The following is a 17,395-nucleotide window of genomic DNA, read 5'->3' as shown; positions in this document are numbered from 1 at the left end:
AGACAGGGTATCAGTGAAGCAGATGTGTTTGGTCACTTACTTAAACTAGCTTTTTGTATCAAATAACTAATTGAATTTATGTTCTCCAGTCAGATGTGGACTCATTTCCATCTCGTTAATCCAGGTCTGTGGATTACTAGTCTAAATAACATAACCGATACACCACCAGGTTCTCTTCAGTAACAGTTTTTTCTCATTAATAATACAAGGAGTTGGTGCCTGTTCCTACTTTGCAGGTAGTAAGCTTGAGGAGGACATAATGTGGTAGCAACTTTTGAGTAGCACTGCCAGCTGAATAGAAGTAATAAGAACATTCTTTTTAAAAAATAATAGCCTGTTGACTTATTTCAGAAAGCCGAAAGCAGTATATATACACTAAGCATAATTACCCTTGTCCAGCTAACAGAGGTGATGTGGTTATTTCAAATAATTGGAAATTGATATAAAATACTCTTGATAATTACAAACTTCTGTAATAAAATCCTGTAACTTGTATGCATTTGGTTTGTTAGTATTTAAATAAAAATGTACATCTTCTATAAAGGCTCTGATTTCCTTTTCAGTGATTATACGTTATGTGGTGCTGTGCTTGTTGAATGTATGGGTGTTGACTACCATCATCTACTACAGGAAGACTGGAAGGAAACAAGCATGAACACGGTGAGCAGCTGTATCTCAGAATTGCACAACTGGATTGAAACAGAAATCTTCCAGCAACCCTTTCTCATTGTTCATTTGAAATATTTTGTAAAGGCAATCAACCTAAATACCCCCGAAGAAATTCTCAAGACATTGTGTGGTTGGCAGGACATAGTTTGCAGTCTTGGCAATGTATGTGCCTGTGTGGTCTCTTCTGGACCAAGGCTAGAAACTGATTAAATTAGTTGGCAGGGCTTCTCTTATTCAATTTATCCATTGGTCTTTCGTAGATGCTACTCACATATATTGTAGCCAGCAGAAAGTGGATGAGAATAAATTCTGATGAGCTTTTTACTTTTTGAATAATACAAAGGAACAGCTGTACTCACTACAACAAGTCCATACAAAATGAAAGGCAGATGGAAGCCTTTATTACCATTGATACAGTGATTATTAGTATAATCACAAATACTGATTTGTAACAGTTAAACCTATAAAATAAGAACATCTAACCCTTTAATCCATGGTTCATTATTATTTATATCAGAATCCTCCAAAATTAACCCAAAGCAATTACAATGCAAAACTAAATTTGGATTATTTTACTATATATTATATCTGCACTACAGATACTAACATTAAACATGCTTTGTTTCCTTTATGAGCACTTAATATTGCAGTATATTTAATTTGTAGCACAACTAAGTAAAAATGCTGTCCTACCAAGCTAACCAGTGTAACCCAATTCATCCTCCTACAGCTGTGATCTCTTTTCAGTTCTTCCCTTTTCCTTTGCCCTTTCACCTTAATTGATAGTAGGGCCAGAATTCTTAATATTAACATTCTAGCCCATGGCAGCTAGATGTGAACCAGCAAGAGTGATGTATTCAACTAGGATCATTTCCAGAGTTTATTTGGAAGAGGCGCTGGAGCCACGCCAGAGAATTATAACTTGTTAGGGAGGTAAAAAAGAAAACCTTTCAGGAGTAGGTGAGGTCAACAGTATTCAGTCACAGCAACACCCTCACCCTCACCAGCTTTCCAGGTTTACAAAATTGGGAGCCAAGTGTATTTAGATTGTGTTTGCTTAATGCAATAAGCACACACAAATGTTTCTAAACCTAATTACAAAAGTTTAAAAACCTAAATCTAAAAAATATAGGAGAGGAATTTGGATCAAAATTGAATGGCAAAATAGTTTCTGTGAAGAAATGGAAGTTATTTTACTAAAATGCGTGGTCAGTTAACAGGAGGAGTAGTGACGGATGTGAGGTGTATTTTAGATTTAATTTATACATGGATGTTATTTAACAATGTAAAACTGATTATTTTTCATACATGTAGCACAGAAATCTAGCTGTTATGTATAAAATAGTGCAGTCCAGAATATAGCATTTTTAAAATATTATTGGCAGCTTTTGAAATTGTGGAATCAAAGTGATTCTACTAAAAAATGAGGAATTTGGTTGATGAAGAATTTGTTTTTATAAGGCAGCTACCTTTAAGATTATTTTAGTAATTTATTTAACCACAGGGATACCTAACTCTTTAACACCACTTACTTTGAACCTTAAATTAAGAGAATAGTTTTTCTCATTGCTACTTTATCCTTAAAATTCAGGGTTTCACTTCTTTGAAACATTGTTTTACTTCTCAGATTCTAAGTTCAGGAAAGTCCTTGGATGGTTAATGGGTTTTTTTCTCTCTGCGGCAAATGCATGGAGTGTGGCGGGGGGCGGGGGGTGAATATTCCAATCTGATACTCCAAGGACCGGCTGGACTGTTGAATGTGGAATGTTTTGGATGAGTCCAAACCTCCATCCACATTTTCAGGTAGAAGTTCTGATGGCTATTGTTTATACCCATTGATTATCCTTGCAGTGTTCCAGCTTGCTGTGCCCATATTGGCTGCTGCATTTCCAACAAACATGAATGTATGCACTGTGAAAACATGAATTTCTGAAAGACAGCTAATAAAAGCATTTATTAGAGCCATTATGTACTACCTTCATGCACTTAGTTGATTGCAACAGTTTTCAATTTTATCATGTATTGATGCAGTGTAGGTGAAGAGAAACCACTTCAAAGCCATTTTAGTTAACAAATTTGAAGGTGGGGTGAAAAACTTTCACAGCTTTATCATGGCCTAAGATAGATGGAGTCAGTTTTAGAAAACCTAGCACATTTATTTTTCAACACAGTCCCCTCCTACGTTTACACACTTAGTCCAGTGGTCGTGGAACATGCGGATCCCTTCTTTGTAGAAGTTGGCATCTTGGACCTCCAGGAGATGAGTTATACAGCTCTCATTACATGCACATGCAGTTCAACTCTTTGAGTGATTATGCAGAAAGTTTGAAGTTAATAGCTCATCTCCTTTACCCTAGGCCATGAACTTATCAATCACCCCTGCTGTGGACCACTTCTGGACGTCCAAGATGCCAACTTCTCCAAAGAAGGGATCCGTATGCTCCGCGACTGTTGGACTAAGTGTGTAAATGTAGGAGGGGACGATTTTGAAAAATAAATGTGCTAGGTTTTCTAAAATTGACTCCCTCTACCTTTGGCCACGAACTTATCAATCACCCCTTGTATAATTGACATTTCTTAATTTTTTTTCTATCACTTGACAGTTGACTAAATTGGATGAAAATATGAATTCAGTAGATTCATTTTGGGGTAACCACTTTGGATGAGTAAATAATTCAGACATTTTGATTCATGAATGCAACTAACATTGCATTCACTTTGTTGTAGCTCTGCATTTGCTATTTGGCTTAGAATGGTGATAGAAGGCACTTCATCCTGTTTCCACAGGTGTAGGTCTCTGTGTTGCACAATGATCTTATGTAAACTATTTTCCTTTTTTCTCCCCATAATGTATTGTTAAAGTGGGAGTTGGGTATACTACCCAAAGGACAACTTTAAATATAGTTATATGCTTGCATTTCTGCAAATAGCTTTACAGCTTAACAGATCTAGAATTATTAAATTGTATTTTTTAATCATTTTCATATGGAAAACAAATGCTTAACTAATATATATGTTTGTATAAAGCTTAACTACATATTGGATCAAATTGTTTGGAAACTCATTCATCCAGTGTAATTTTTCATTTTACAATGCTATTTTTCTTACATAAATATAACATTTTGACTAGACTAAATCATTGTGTACTTTTGGTTTATTAGTACCATCTGCATCAATGTCTCACATTTGATGAATCACTGACTGGGGATTCGTTTTCTATTCCGCCTCCTCCCGCAGATTATCCTGGTGATCTATTTATCTGTAAATCTGCCACAATGGAGAAGGAATTAGCGCAGTTTCCTGCGTGCATCTTGTTCCAGGTAGAAACCAGGATGGGTGGTGAAGGGCCTGTGTAGACTGAATTGTTTGAAAAGTCAGCTTTGACATTTCCATTTTATGGTGGCTCACAAAAATCTGTCTGTTTTACATCTAATACTTTTAGCCAAGCTCATCGATCACAGAATAGAGGCCTAAATGTGTGTTTAATCCTCCATCCCTAATGAAATACATTATACAATGAATGCTTATAATTTAACAAAAATCAAAGGTGGATAATAAAGACCTTTAGATAGTAGGATTGGCATAGGAAGCATTTCCTGATGAAGGTTCTTGGCCTAAAAGATCAACTGTTTATTCCTCTTAACAGATGCTGACTGATTGGTGAGTACCTTCGTTTCTGTGTTACTCTGAATTTGCGGTATCTGCAGGGACTAGAAACATAGAAACATAGAAAATAGGTGCAGGGGTAGGCCATTCGGCCCTTCGAGCCTGCACCACCATTTATTATGATCATGGCTGATCATCCAACTCAGAACCCCACCCCAGCCCTCCCTCCATACCCCCTGACCCCCGTAGCCACAAGGGCCATATCTAACTCCCTCTTAAATATAGCCAATGAACTGGCCTCAACTGTTTCCTGTGGCAGAGAATTCCACAGATTCACCACTCTCTGTGTGAAGAAGTTTTTCCTAATCTCGGTCCTAAAAGGCTTCCCCTCTATCCTCAAACTGTGGCCCCTCGTTCTGGACTTCCCCAACATCGGGAACAATCTTCCTGCATCTAGCCTGTCCAATCCCTTTAGGATTTTATACGTTTCAATCAGATCCCCCCTCAATCTTCTAAATTCCAACGAGTACAAGCCTAGTTCATCCAGTCTTTCTTCATATGAAAGTCCTGCCATCCCAGGAATCAATCTGGTGAACCTTCTTTGTACTCCCTCTATGGCAAGGATGTCTTTCCTCAGATTAGGGGACCAAAACTGCACACAATACTCCAGGTGTGGTCTCACCAAGGCCTTGTACAACTGCAGTAGTACCTCCCTGCTCCTGTACTCGAATCCTCTCACTATAAATGCCAGCATACCATTCGCCTTTTTCACCGCCTGCTGTACCTGCATGCCCACTTTCAATGACTGGTGTATAATGACACCCAGGTCTCGTTGTACCTCCCCTTTTCCTAATCGGCCACCATTCAGATAATAATCTGTTTTCCTATTTTTGCCACCAAAGTGGATAACTTCACATTTATCCACATTAAATTGCATCTGCCATGAATTTGCCCACTCACCCAACCTATCCAAGTCACCCTGCATCCTCTTAGCATCCTCCTCACAGCTAACACTGCCACCCAGCTTCGTGTCATCCGCAAACTTGGAGATGCTGCATTCAATTCCCTCATCCAAGTCATTAATATATATTGTAAACAACTGGGGTTCCAGCACTGAGCCTTGCGGTATCCTACTAGTCACCGCCTGCCATTCTGAAAAGGTCCCGTTTATTCCCACTCTTTGCTTCCTGTCTGCTAACCAATTCTCCACCCACACCAATACCTTACCCCCAATACTGTGTGCTTTAAGTTTGCACACTAATCTCCTGTGTGGGACCTTGTCAAAAGCCTTTTGAAAATCCAAATATACCACATCCACTGGTTCTCCCCTATCCACTCTACTAGTTACATCCTCAAAAAATTCTATGAGATTCGTCAGACATGATTTTCCTTTCACAAATCCATGCTGACTTTGTCCGATGATTTCACCGCTTTCCAAATGTGCTGTTATCACATCCTTGATAACTGACTCCAGTAGTTTCCCCACCACCGACGTTAGGCTAACCAGTCTATAATTCCCCGGTTTCTCTCTCCCTCATTTTTTAAAAAGTGGGGTTACATTAGCCACCCTCCAATCCTCAGGAACTAGTCCAGAATCTAACGAGTTTTGAAAAATTATCACTAATGCATCCACTATTTCTTGGGCTACTTCCTTAAGCACTCTAGGATGCAGACCATCTGGCCCTGGGGATTTATCTGCCTTCAATCCCTTCAATTTACCTAACACCACTTCCCTACTAACATGTATTTCGCTCAGTTCCTCCATCTCACTGGACCCTCTGTCCCCTACTATTTCTGGAAGATTATTTATGTCCTCCTTAGTGAAGACAGAACCAAAGTAATTATTCAATTGGTCTGCCATGTCCTTGCTCCCCATAATCAATTCACCTGTTTCTGTCTGCAGGGGACCTACATTTGTCTTTACCAGTCTTTTCCTTTTTACATATCTATAAAAGCTTTTACAGTCCGTTTTTATGTTCCCTGCCAGTTTTCTCTCATAATCTTTTTTCCCCTTCCTAATTAAGCCCTTTGTCCTCCTCTGCTGAACTCTGAATTTCTCCCAGTCCTCAGGTGAGCCACTTTCTCTGGCTGATTTGTATGCTTCTTCTTTGGAATTGATACTATCCCTAATTTCTCTTGTCAGCCACGGGTGCACTACCTTCCTTGATTTATTCTTTTGCCAAACTGGGATGAACAATTGTTGTAGTTCATCCATGCAACCTTTAAATGCTTGCCATTGCATATCCACCGTCAATCCTTTAAGTGTCATTTGCCAGTCTATCTTAGCTAATTCACGTCTCATACCTTCAAAGTTACCCCTCTTTAAGTTCAGAACCTTTGTTTCTGAATTAACTATGTCACTCTCCATCTTAATGAAGAATTCCACCATATTATGGTCACCCTTACCCAAGGGGCCTCTCACGACAAGATTGCTAATTAACCCTTCCTCATTGCTCAAAACCCAGTCCAGAATAGCCTGCTCTCTAGTTGGTTCCTCGACATGTTGGTTCAAAAAACCATCCTGCATACATTCCAAGAAATCCTCTTCCTCAGCACCTTTACCAATTTGGTTCCCCCAATCTACATGTAGATTGAAGTCACCAATTATAACTGCTGTTCCTTTATTGCACACATTTCTGATTTCCTGTTTAATACCATGTCCGACCTCACTACTACTGTTAGGTGGCCTGTACACAACTCCCATCAGCGTTTTCTGCCCCTTAGTGTTACGCAGCTCTACCCATATCGATTCCACATCTTCCCGGCTTATGTCCTTCCTTTCTATTGCATTAATCTCTTCTTTAACCAGCAACACCACCCCACCTCCCCTTCCTTCATGTCTATCCCTCCTGAATATTGAATATCCCTGAACGTTGAGCTCCCATCCCTGGTCACCCTGGAGCCATGTCTCTGTGATCCCAACTATATCATAATCATTAATAACAATCTGCACTTTCAATTCATCCACCTTATTACGAATGCTCCTTGCATTGACACACAAAGCCTTCAGGTGCTCTTTTACAACTCTCTTCGCCCTTATACAATTATGTTGAAAAGTGGCCCTTTTTAATGCTTGCCCTGGATTTGTCGGCCTGCCACTTTTACTTTTCTCCTTAGTACTTTTTGCTTCTACCCTCACTTTACACCCCTCTGTCTCTCTGCACTGGTTCCCATCCCCCTGTTGTGAACTAACCTCCTCACGCCTGGCCTCTTTAATTTGATTCCCACCCCGCAACCATTCTAGTTTAAAGTCACCTCAGTAGCCCCTGCTAATCTCCCTGCCAGGATATTGGTCCACCTAGGATTCAAGTGTAACCCGTCCTTTTTGTACAGGTCACGCCTGCGCCAAAAGAGGTCCCAATGATCCAAAAACTTGAATCCCTGCCCCCTGCTCCAATCCCTCAGCCACGCATTTATCCTCCACCTCATCGCATTCCTACTCTCACTGTCGCGTGGCACAGGCAGTAATCCCGAGATTACTACCTTTGCGGTCCTTTTTCTCAACTCCCTTCCTAGCTCCCTATATTCTCCTTTCAGGACCTCATCCCTTTTCCTACCTATGTCATTGGTACCTATATGTACCACGACCTCTGGCTCCTCACCCTCCCACTTCAGGATATCTTGGACACGATCAGAAATATCCCGGACCCTGGCACCAGGGAGACAAACTACCATCCGGGTCTCTGGACTGCGTCCACAGAATCGCCTATCTAACCCCCTTACTATTGAGTCCCCTATCACAACTGCCCTCCTCTTCCTTGCCCTACCCTTCTGAGCTACAGGGCCAGACTCTGTGCCGGAGGCACGGCCGCTGTCGCTTCCCCCGGGTAAGCTGTCCCCCCCAACAGTACTCAAATAGGAGTACCTGTTGTTAAGGGGCACAGCCACCGGGGTACTCTCTATTACCTGACTCTTCCCCTCCCCCTCCTAACTGTGACCCACTTGTCTGCCTCCCGTGGCCCTGGTGTGACCACCTGCCCCTAACTCCTCTCTATCAACTCCTCACTCTCCCTGACCAGACGAAGGTCATCGAGCTGCAGCTCCAGTTCCGTAACGCGGTCCCTTAGGAGCTGCATCTCGATGCACTTGGCGCAGATGTAGAACTAGGGGACATTGCCTCAAGGTTCAGCAGAGAAGATTTAGGACGGAGATGAGGAGAAACTGTTTTTCCCAGAGAGTGGTGAATCTGTGGAATTCTCTGCCCAGGGAAGCAGTTGAGGCTTTTTCACTAAATATATTTAAGATACAGTTAGATTGATTTTTACACAGTAGCGGAATTAATGGTTATGGGGAAAAGGCAGGTAGATGGAGCTGAGTTTACGGACAGATCAGCCTCGATGGGCCGGATGGCCTACTCCTGCTCCTATTTCTTACGTTCTTATGAATCTTGTGTTTACAAACGTTACTGGGTCTATGCTACATGACAGAAAAGAATTGAAAGTAAAAGAAATGTTAAAAGTAATTTCCATTTCTGTAATGTAACTACATTAGAAATCTAATTGGATGATTTCAGAGATTGAGTTATGCAAAGCAGAGTATGGATTTGCAAGGTAACAGCATATTCAATGGGAAAGCTGGTGATGTTGCAGAAGTTTGCAGGAATTGGAGAAACAAGGATTATTTTTTGAGGTGAGGGAAGATAGCAGCACCTTTTAAAGAGAAGGTGATAGAAGCTGAAAGAAGTTAAGTGTCAGGTTAGTTTATTCATTCATAGTTGAATGTTGGTAAAGCAGGCATTCATTGTCCAAACTAAATTCCATTCTAACTGGAGTGGCTTGAAGACCTAACCTTATTTGGTGGGTTTGCAACGTGCAAGACCAGACTGGGTTTTCTTGCCTGAATTGACATGTTGGAAAGGGGCGGGGGGGGGGGGTAGTGAAATAGATAATTAACAATTGATTGGGCATTATTTGTTTATTTTTTTTAAATGGGACTACTTAAACACTAACTGGACCCACATTCATTGTTTTCCAAAAGTGCCTTGGAGAGACTGAGATTGAATCACTGCAGTCCTGCTGGTGAAGTCCCTATCCAGTGATGACGAAGGACAGCAAAACAAGGCAAACATAGTGCATTTTGTAGGACAAACTCAATGTATACCAGTGATGGAGGGAGTGACTATTTAGATGGTAGACAGGTGCCAATCAGAAGTGCTGCCTTGTCCTGGATGTCCACCTCGTTATACTGCACAAAAAAAAAGTCCTTTGTCCACTGAGTCCAGTTCCCATTTGCACTCATCCTATTTTATTCTCTGTGCATTCCTAACAACTCCTCTGCCCCCCCCCCAAGATTCCACCAATTACCCCTATACACTGGACAATTTGCAGTGGCTAATTAACTGGGTGGTGGGGTGGAGATACGCCTCTGTAAGGTGGTATAAGGTGCTCCTTCCCTCTGCTAGCCTGTATGTCACCCTTGGGTGAGTGTAGCACCTGCTAAGCCTCTCCCTCCCTCGAAGAATGGTGTTAGTGGCAGCTTGTGATTTGTGGGGTATGGAAACCAGTAGTGGGGAAAGTCATTTGAACAAAACTGGGATCAATACACCAGGCTTTGATCAAGCTCTTTGATTTCCTTTGTTTAAAAAAAAATCTCAACAAGGGGGAGAAATAAGATGTGACTTTGTAAGCCAGCAAATAGTGATTGAATGATATCATTTTTGCACTAAGTGCAAAGATTTGAGCTAAGGTAATGTTCTTATTTTAACAGACTGGATAAACTTGAATGACCATGGACTATCACAGTGAAAATGAAGCAATGCATTAAACAGGATTTGATGAGGAGTGGGATGCTGGTGATGATGCAGCTGTAAAACATGGAACATTAATGGAGGCACCATGGCTGTAACATTTGCTTTGAGGAATTTGGGCTCCGTGCTGCTGAGCTGCAGCTATACAGCGTGGGGAAAGGGAGGATTACACTCTGCTTTAGCAGAGTGACAGTCACAGCTGTCAGTTAGTCGATCCGCAAGAGGAGGAGACAATTACAAATTAGGCAAAAAACAAGTGATGCAGGAGCCTCAGCTTTGCCCTAGTCCCAACAGATATGACATTGGTGCTGCCTGCAGAAAGTAACATAGGGAAGGGAGGGGGGCATGCGTGGCTGGTGGTAAGAGCATGTTGTAGCTGACAGGAATGTCAAGGAATATGGTGGATATGTAAGCTGGTGGGGTGAAAGCTAAGAACCATCTGTGCTCTGTCTCGAGGAAGATGGAGTAAGAACAGAAATGCAGGAAATGCTGGTGAGGGCTCCATCAACCGTAGTGGGGGATATCTAAAGCACGGCTGGAAGAATGGTGTTAGTGGCAGCTTGTGATTTGTGGGATATGGAAACCAATACTGGGGAAAGTCATTTGAACAAAACTGGGATCAATACACCAGCAAGTCAGCTAGAGCTATAAGCAAAGCAGGTTGCAAAGGAAAGCGATTGGATAAAGGCAAGGACGATTGGATAATAATTAAGCAGGTAGCAGGGTGGGGAAAGTGCACGTAAGCAAAGTTAAATTAAGGAAAACCAGGAAAAAGAAGTGTGCTGACGTACACAAAGCATATGATCAAATTAACAATAACACAAGCAGTTAGAAATACATAAGACATTAGAGACTGTAGATTCACAAATCTGTAGCAACAATCTGCTAAATTAGCATCAGAAATGTCTTGTCAATAATTCAGGTAAAAACCTTGTTTCAGGACAGACTGTGATAGGGGAAGATAATCAGTATAGAGTGGAAAGGAGAATGGTGAGAGAAGGGATGGTCGGTGATTGGTGGACCAAGGAGGCATGTTGACTCGGACCTCTATCTCCCACTTATCAGATGTTGTTTTCCCTCCAGCAGCTGCTCCCAACTGTCACCAAATCCGATCTGAATCTCTTGACCCTTTTAATTTGCATCTAATATGATAGGAGGAAGCTGTGAAATTAGTGGATGAATTGATTATATTTTCCTAGGATTCTCAGAAATCCTAGGTGCTCGAGAGATATAAAGAATGTAAAAAGAATCTTAAGAAAGAAATTAGAAAAGCTAAAAGAAGACATGAGGCTGCTTTGGCAAGTAAGGTGAAAATAAATCCAAAGGGTTTCTACAGTTATATTAATAGCAAAAGGATAGTGAGGGATAAAATTGGTCCCTTAGAGAATCAGAGTGGACAGCTATGTGCGGAGCCAAAAGAGATGGGGGAGACTTTGAACAATTTCTTTTCTTCGGTATTCACTAAGGAGAAGGATATTGAATTGTGTAAGGTAAGGGAAACAAGAAAGGCAGTTATGGAAAGTTTGATGATTAAAGAAGAGGAAGTACTGGCGCTTTTAAGGAATATAAAAGTGGATAAGTCTCCGCATCTGGACAGGATATTCCCTAGGACCTTGAGGGAAGTTAGTGTGGAAATAGCAAGGGCTCTGACAGAAGTATTTCAAATGTCATTAGAAACGGGGATGGTGCCGGAGGATTGGCGTATTGCTCATGCTGTTCCATTGTTTAAAAAGGGTTCTAAGAATAAACCTAGCAATTATCGGCCTATGAGTTTGACGTCAGTGGTCGGTAAATTGACGGAAAGTATTCTTAGAGATGGTATATATAATTATCTGGATAGACAGGGTCTGATTAGGAACAATCAACATGGATTTGTGCGTGGAAGGTCATATTTGACAAATCTTATTGAATTTTTTGATGAGGTTACTAGGAAGGTTGACGAGGGTAAAGCGGTGGATGTTGTCTATATGGACTTCAGTAAGGCCTTTGACAAGGTTCCACATGGAAGGTTAGTTAGGAAGGTTCAATCGTCACGTATTAATATTGAAGTAGTAAAATGGATTCAGCAGTGGCTGGATGGGAGACGCCAGAGAGTAGTGGTGGATAACTGTGTCAGATTGGAGGCTGGTGACTAGTGGTGTGCCTCAGGGATCTGTACTGGGTCCAGTGTTGTTTGTCATATATATTAATGATCTAGATGATGGGATAGTAAATTGGATTAGTAAGTATTCAGATGATACTAAGATAGGTGGAGTTGTGGATAATGAAGTAGGTTTTCAAAGCTTGCAAAGAGATTTAGACCACTTAGAAGAGTGGGCTGAAAGATGGCAGATGGAGTTTAATGCTGATTAATGTGAGGTGCTACACTTTGGTAGGACTAATCAAAATAGGACATACATGGTAAATGGTAGGGAATTGAAGAATGCAGTAGAACAGAGGGATCTGGGAATAATAGTGCATAGTTCCCTGAAGGTGGAGTCTCATGTGGATAGAGTGGTGAAGAAAGCTTTTGGTTTGCTGGCCTTTATTAATCGGAGCATTGAGTATAGGAGTTGGGATGTAATGTTGAACTTGTATAAGGCATTGGTTAGGCCAAAGCTGGAGTATTGTGTACAGTTCTGGTCACCAAATTATAGCAAAGATGTCAATAAAATTAAGAGAGTACAGAGGACATTTACTAGAATGTTGCCTGGGTTTCATCTCCTAAGTTACAGAGAAAGGTTGAACAAGTTGGGTCTTTAAATTCTTTGTAGCGTAGAAGGTTGAGGGGGGACTTGATAGAGGTATTTAAAATTATGAGGGGGATAGATAGAGTTGATGTGGATGGGCTTTTTCCATTGAGAGTGGGGGAGCTTCAAACAAGAGGACATGAGTTGAGAGTTAAAGGGCAAAAGTTTAGGGGTAACATCAGGGGGAACTTCTTTACTCAGAGAGTGGTAGCTGTGTGGAACGAGCTTCCAGCAGAAGTGGTTGAGGCAGGTTCAATGTTGTCATTTAAAGTTAAATTGGATAGCTATATGGACAGGAAAGGAATGGAGGGTTATGGGCTGAGTGCAGTTCGGTGGGACAAGGTGACAGTAAGAGTTTGGCACGGACTAGAAGGGCCTAAATGGCCTGTTTCCATGCTGTAATTCTTATATGGTTATATGGTTATATTGTATAGATTATGAAATAGTTCTCACATCGGAGGGCAGCCAATAAAAAGGGAGAGATAACAAGCAACCACAGACTAGTTAGTCTGGCACATTGTTTTCCTTTACACAGTGAGGATAGAATTTAGACCAATATTTGATAAATTTTTGGTGGCAAAAATAGGAAAACAGATTATTATCTGAATGGTGGCCGATTAGGAAAAGGGGAGGTGCAACGAGACCTGGGTGTCATTATACACCAGTCATTGAAAGTGGGCATGCAGGTACAGCAGGCGGTGAAAAAGGCGAACGGTATGCTGGCATTTATAGCGAGAGGATTCGAGTACAGGAGCAGGGAGGTACTACTGCAGTTGTACAAGGCCTTGGTGAGACCACACCTGGAGTATTGTGTGCAGTTTTGGTCCCCTAATCTGAGGAAAGACATCTTTGCCATAGAGGGAGTACAAAGAAGGTTCACCAGATTGATTCCTGGGATGGCAGGTCTTTCATATGAAGAAAGACTGGATGAACTGGGCTTGTACTCGTTGGAATTTAGAAGATTGAGGGGGGATCTGATTGAAACGTATAAGATCCTAAAGGGATTGGACAGGCTAGATGCAGGAAGATTGTTCCCGATGTTGGGGAGGTCTAGAACGAGGGGTCACAGTTTGAGGATAGAGGGGAAGCCTTTTAGGACCGAGGTTAGGAAAAACTTCTTCACACAGAGAGTGGTGAATCTGTGGAATTCTCTGCCACAGCAAACTGTTGAGGCCAGTTCATTAGCTATGTTTAAAAGGAAGTTAGATATGGCCCTTGTGGCTACAGGGGTCAGGGGGTATGGAGGGAAGGCTGGGTTCTGAGTTGGATGATCAGCCATGATCATAATAAATGGCGGTGCAGGCTCGAAGGGCCGAATGGCCTACTCCTGCACCTATTTTCTATGTTTCTATGTTTCTATGTTATATATTCTTCTACCACCACTGCTGAGATAGTTTAGTTTTGCCTCTGGTTTTCATTTTGAATCATTATTCCAGTTCTTGGATCTTGTTGTTTATTTCATGCTAATTTAATCTGTTTATCTTATGTTTTTGTTCTGATGAGGGGTATAGATAGAGTAAATACAAGCATGCTTTTTCAACTGAGGTTGGATGAGACTACAACTAGAGGTCATGGGTTAAGGGGCAAAGGTGAAATTTTTAGGGGGAACTTCTTCACTCAGGGGATGGTGAGAACAAGCTGCCGGTGAAAATGATGGATGTGGGTTTGATTTCAACACTTAAGAGAAATTTGGATAGATACATGGATGAGAGGGGTATGGAGGGCTATGGTCCGGGTGCAGGTTGATAGGACTAGGAAGATTATATTTCAACACATATTGTATGGGCCAAAGGGCCTGTTTCTGTGCTGTAGTGTTCTCTGACTATGACCCAAGGATGTGCTGGGGGCAGCCTGCAAGAGTCACCACATAATTATCTAAGGAATAAAAACAATAAGCATCGTAGAGACTTGTTCTGGTGCTAGGTTTTTGTAATCAGCAGACACTTAAGACCGTGCCTTTTCTTTAATTTCTGCAACTAGCCTGCTGAATATTCCCAATTACCTTCAGTTTTCAGTTTATTGTGATAGATCTTTGCTTATTTCATGAAAAGCATGCTGTTATGTTCACTCTGATGTTAACAATACAGGATCAAGATCTTCAGTTTTGCTTTATGCAGTGCTCTTCTATTTTTCATTAACTTCTGTTCATTATATATGTGAAGTCACTTCTCAGAACTGTCTGTCATGTCAATCACCTGGGAACACTCGCAGCGACTTGTGCAATTTTCCATGCGTGACATCATGTCAGCACGCAAAAAAAATTTTGGATTTTGGAGGCTTTCAGATTTAGGAATTTCAGACAAAAGAGATCATAGAGCCAGAATATTGTGATAATGCTATACTTTCATGTGATTACTTCAGATATGTCATCATTTCACACCCCTGAATGGTTTGTCTTACAATAAACTTAACAAACTGATTATCAGAGCAATTTTCCACTGATATTTCACAGAGATAATGTTCTTTATAAAAAGAAGCCTGACTCTCTTTTATCACAAGCAAATTCAGAAATGATTGAATCATGGACATTTTTGACAATAGAGGGGATCATTTGGTCTCGTGTCCAGTTCAATTAAAAAAATCCCCCCCCATGCTGCTTTTCCATGATGTGAAAAGCTCTTGCTCCTCAATATTATGTTAAAGCTGAGGGTTACCTTTCCTTAATGAAAAATATAACATGCCACATTATGTTTTTGTACAGCAAGCATCACATTAACCAAGACCAAATCCTGGCTTCCATTATGTATGTGAGCATTGTGCTGGGAAAGTAGGGTGTTTGAAGGTTCTTCTCTGTAGTCAGCTTTAGATGGCGTGAGCATGAGCTTGTGCAGATGCAAAGACGGCACAGGTCCAGGATTCCTTTGTCACATAATAGCCAACATCCATCTTCATTTCTCTTACCTGAATTATCATCACTTGTCATTGAAAAGGAAGCGGCCATTTAATTTCTTATTCAAGCATTTCATCAAATTGTGACCAATCTGTGACTTAAATGCACACACTCTCCTCTTATCGCTGATTCCTTAATAAATCCATCGAACAAATTTAATTACAGTTGTAAAATCAAGATTTGCCTGCAAATCCAACATATCTTTTTCAAGCTGTGACACCCAGAAACAAACATGGAGTGGATAATTTCTTAACTTCCATTCATTCGCTTGACATGAAAACCAGCAATTCAACAGCCTTGACTGCTGAAAGCAAATCCAATACTGGAAATGCCCAACTTATCAGATGGTGCATGTTGAGAGGGGAAAAAAACAAAGGTCATAATTACACTCAGGTAACAAGACTGACCACTGAATTGAAATAAGGGACAAGTAGAAATGCTGTCACTCTCAGGAACTGAACTGAGATGTTCCACAAAGCAGTCACCCACTCTGCAAATGTTTTTTTCTGTTGTTAAAAAAATAGCTTGTGAGCGCCAATGCAAAACACTAGATTAGAAGAAGAGTCAAGAGTTACACAACACAGAGCAGGCCTTTAGCCTAGCTCGTCCATGTCACCTAAGTTAAATGTTGATTAAGGCTTGTTTTTTTTGGAGCCCCTGGATGGTGGGAAGTAAAAGATTAGGTTCTGCATCTCCTACAGTTGCATGGGAAACTGCCTCAAAAGAGAAAGTGATTGGTAGAAGCAGAAGAGTGGACACAAGAGTCACAAAAGGTGTCTGCGCTGGTCAGCAGAGAGTCTGAGAGCAAAGGTGAAGGAAGTAGATAGATATTGTCAAAATTTTTGTCAATTGTAGTAGAGGGGAAGCTACAATTTTAAATGCGAGAAAATCTGCAGATGTTGGAAATTCAAATCAACACACATTAAAATGCTGGAGGAACTCAGCAGGATAGGCAGCATCTATGGAAAAGAGTAAACAGTCGACATTTTGGGCTGAGACACTTCTTCAGGCCAATTTCCTGGTTTTCTAAGTTCCTTCACCTATCTACCAAGTGTATGAGTCTCGAAACATTGGAATCACTTCACCCTATCAGAGATTCCCTTTGTCCTGTCTAACTTCAACATATGATTGGCTAATTGGTCTATATAGCTTGATTGCTCATACTCTCCATTACTATATAGTGGTGTAGCCTTTGCAATTTTCCAAACAAAGCACCAGTGTTTGATTTCAATTTGAAAGTTCAAAAAAAGTAAGTGCAATATTTCCACTCTTTTTTGATAACACTGAGATGAAAAACCAATGAAACTGTGGAATTTGTCACAATAGTGATATTAATGTCTTTATTATTTATTAATCTGTCCTTATTTACCATTGCACCCCAGGGTGCTAGGCACCTTGGAGCTGGTTGGCATGTTCTTCCTCTACCGTTAAGAGGATAAATATTTATTCAACACGTCCACCATTAGCTTACTACTCTACTGGGCAGTACCGGCAGTCCTACAGTTACTAATGTACCTTTGTAATTCTTATGGTAGCCAGCCTGGGAAAGTCACCATACAACCACCTACTCACTGGTCTCACCTGCTCACTTGTCCCTTGAATACGCCATTGGTAGAATTGCCTAGCTCTTTTATTAGCTATTGTGGTATTGATTCAACCCTAGCTGAGATCTTTGCCACACCTGTACTACTAATTGGTGGAAGGTTTCAGAATGAGGAAGACCCAAGGAAGGCTGGGATTTATCTGGTGGGAAAG

The 17,395-nt window shown here is 41.0% G+C and overlaps 1 protein-coding gene across 1 annotated transcript in view; it reads left to right on the top strand.

Moving 5' to 3' along the window:
* The window catches only part of slc66a3 (solute carrier family 66 member 3), a 38,754-nt gene extending 34,959 nt beyond the window's left edge, over positions 1-3,795 (top strand). Inside the window, exons 7-8 of the mRNA XM_063037578.1 lie at positions 564-660; positions 3,027-3,795. Of these exons, the coding sequence (XP_062893648.1) occupies positions 564-655 (92 nt within the window). The 3' untranslated portion in view covers positions 656-660; positions 3,027-3,795. The remainder of the gene's footprint in view (positions 1-563; positions 661-3,026) is intronic.
* Positions 3,796-17,395: the final 13,600 nt, after the last annotated feature.

This window comes from Mobula hypostoma, chromosome 2, assembly GCF_963921235.1.
Source record: "Mobula hypostoma chromosome 2, sMobHyp1.1, whole genome shotgun sequence".
In the NCBI taxonomy this organism is placed as follows: domain Eukaryota; kingdom Metazoa; phylum Chordata; class Chondrichthyes; order Myliobatiformes; family Myliobatidae; genus Mobula; species Mobula hypostoma.
This window is presented reverse-complemented; position numbering and strand designations above follow the sequence as displayed.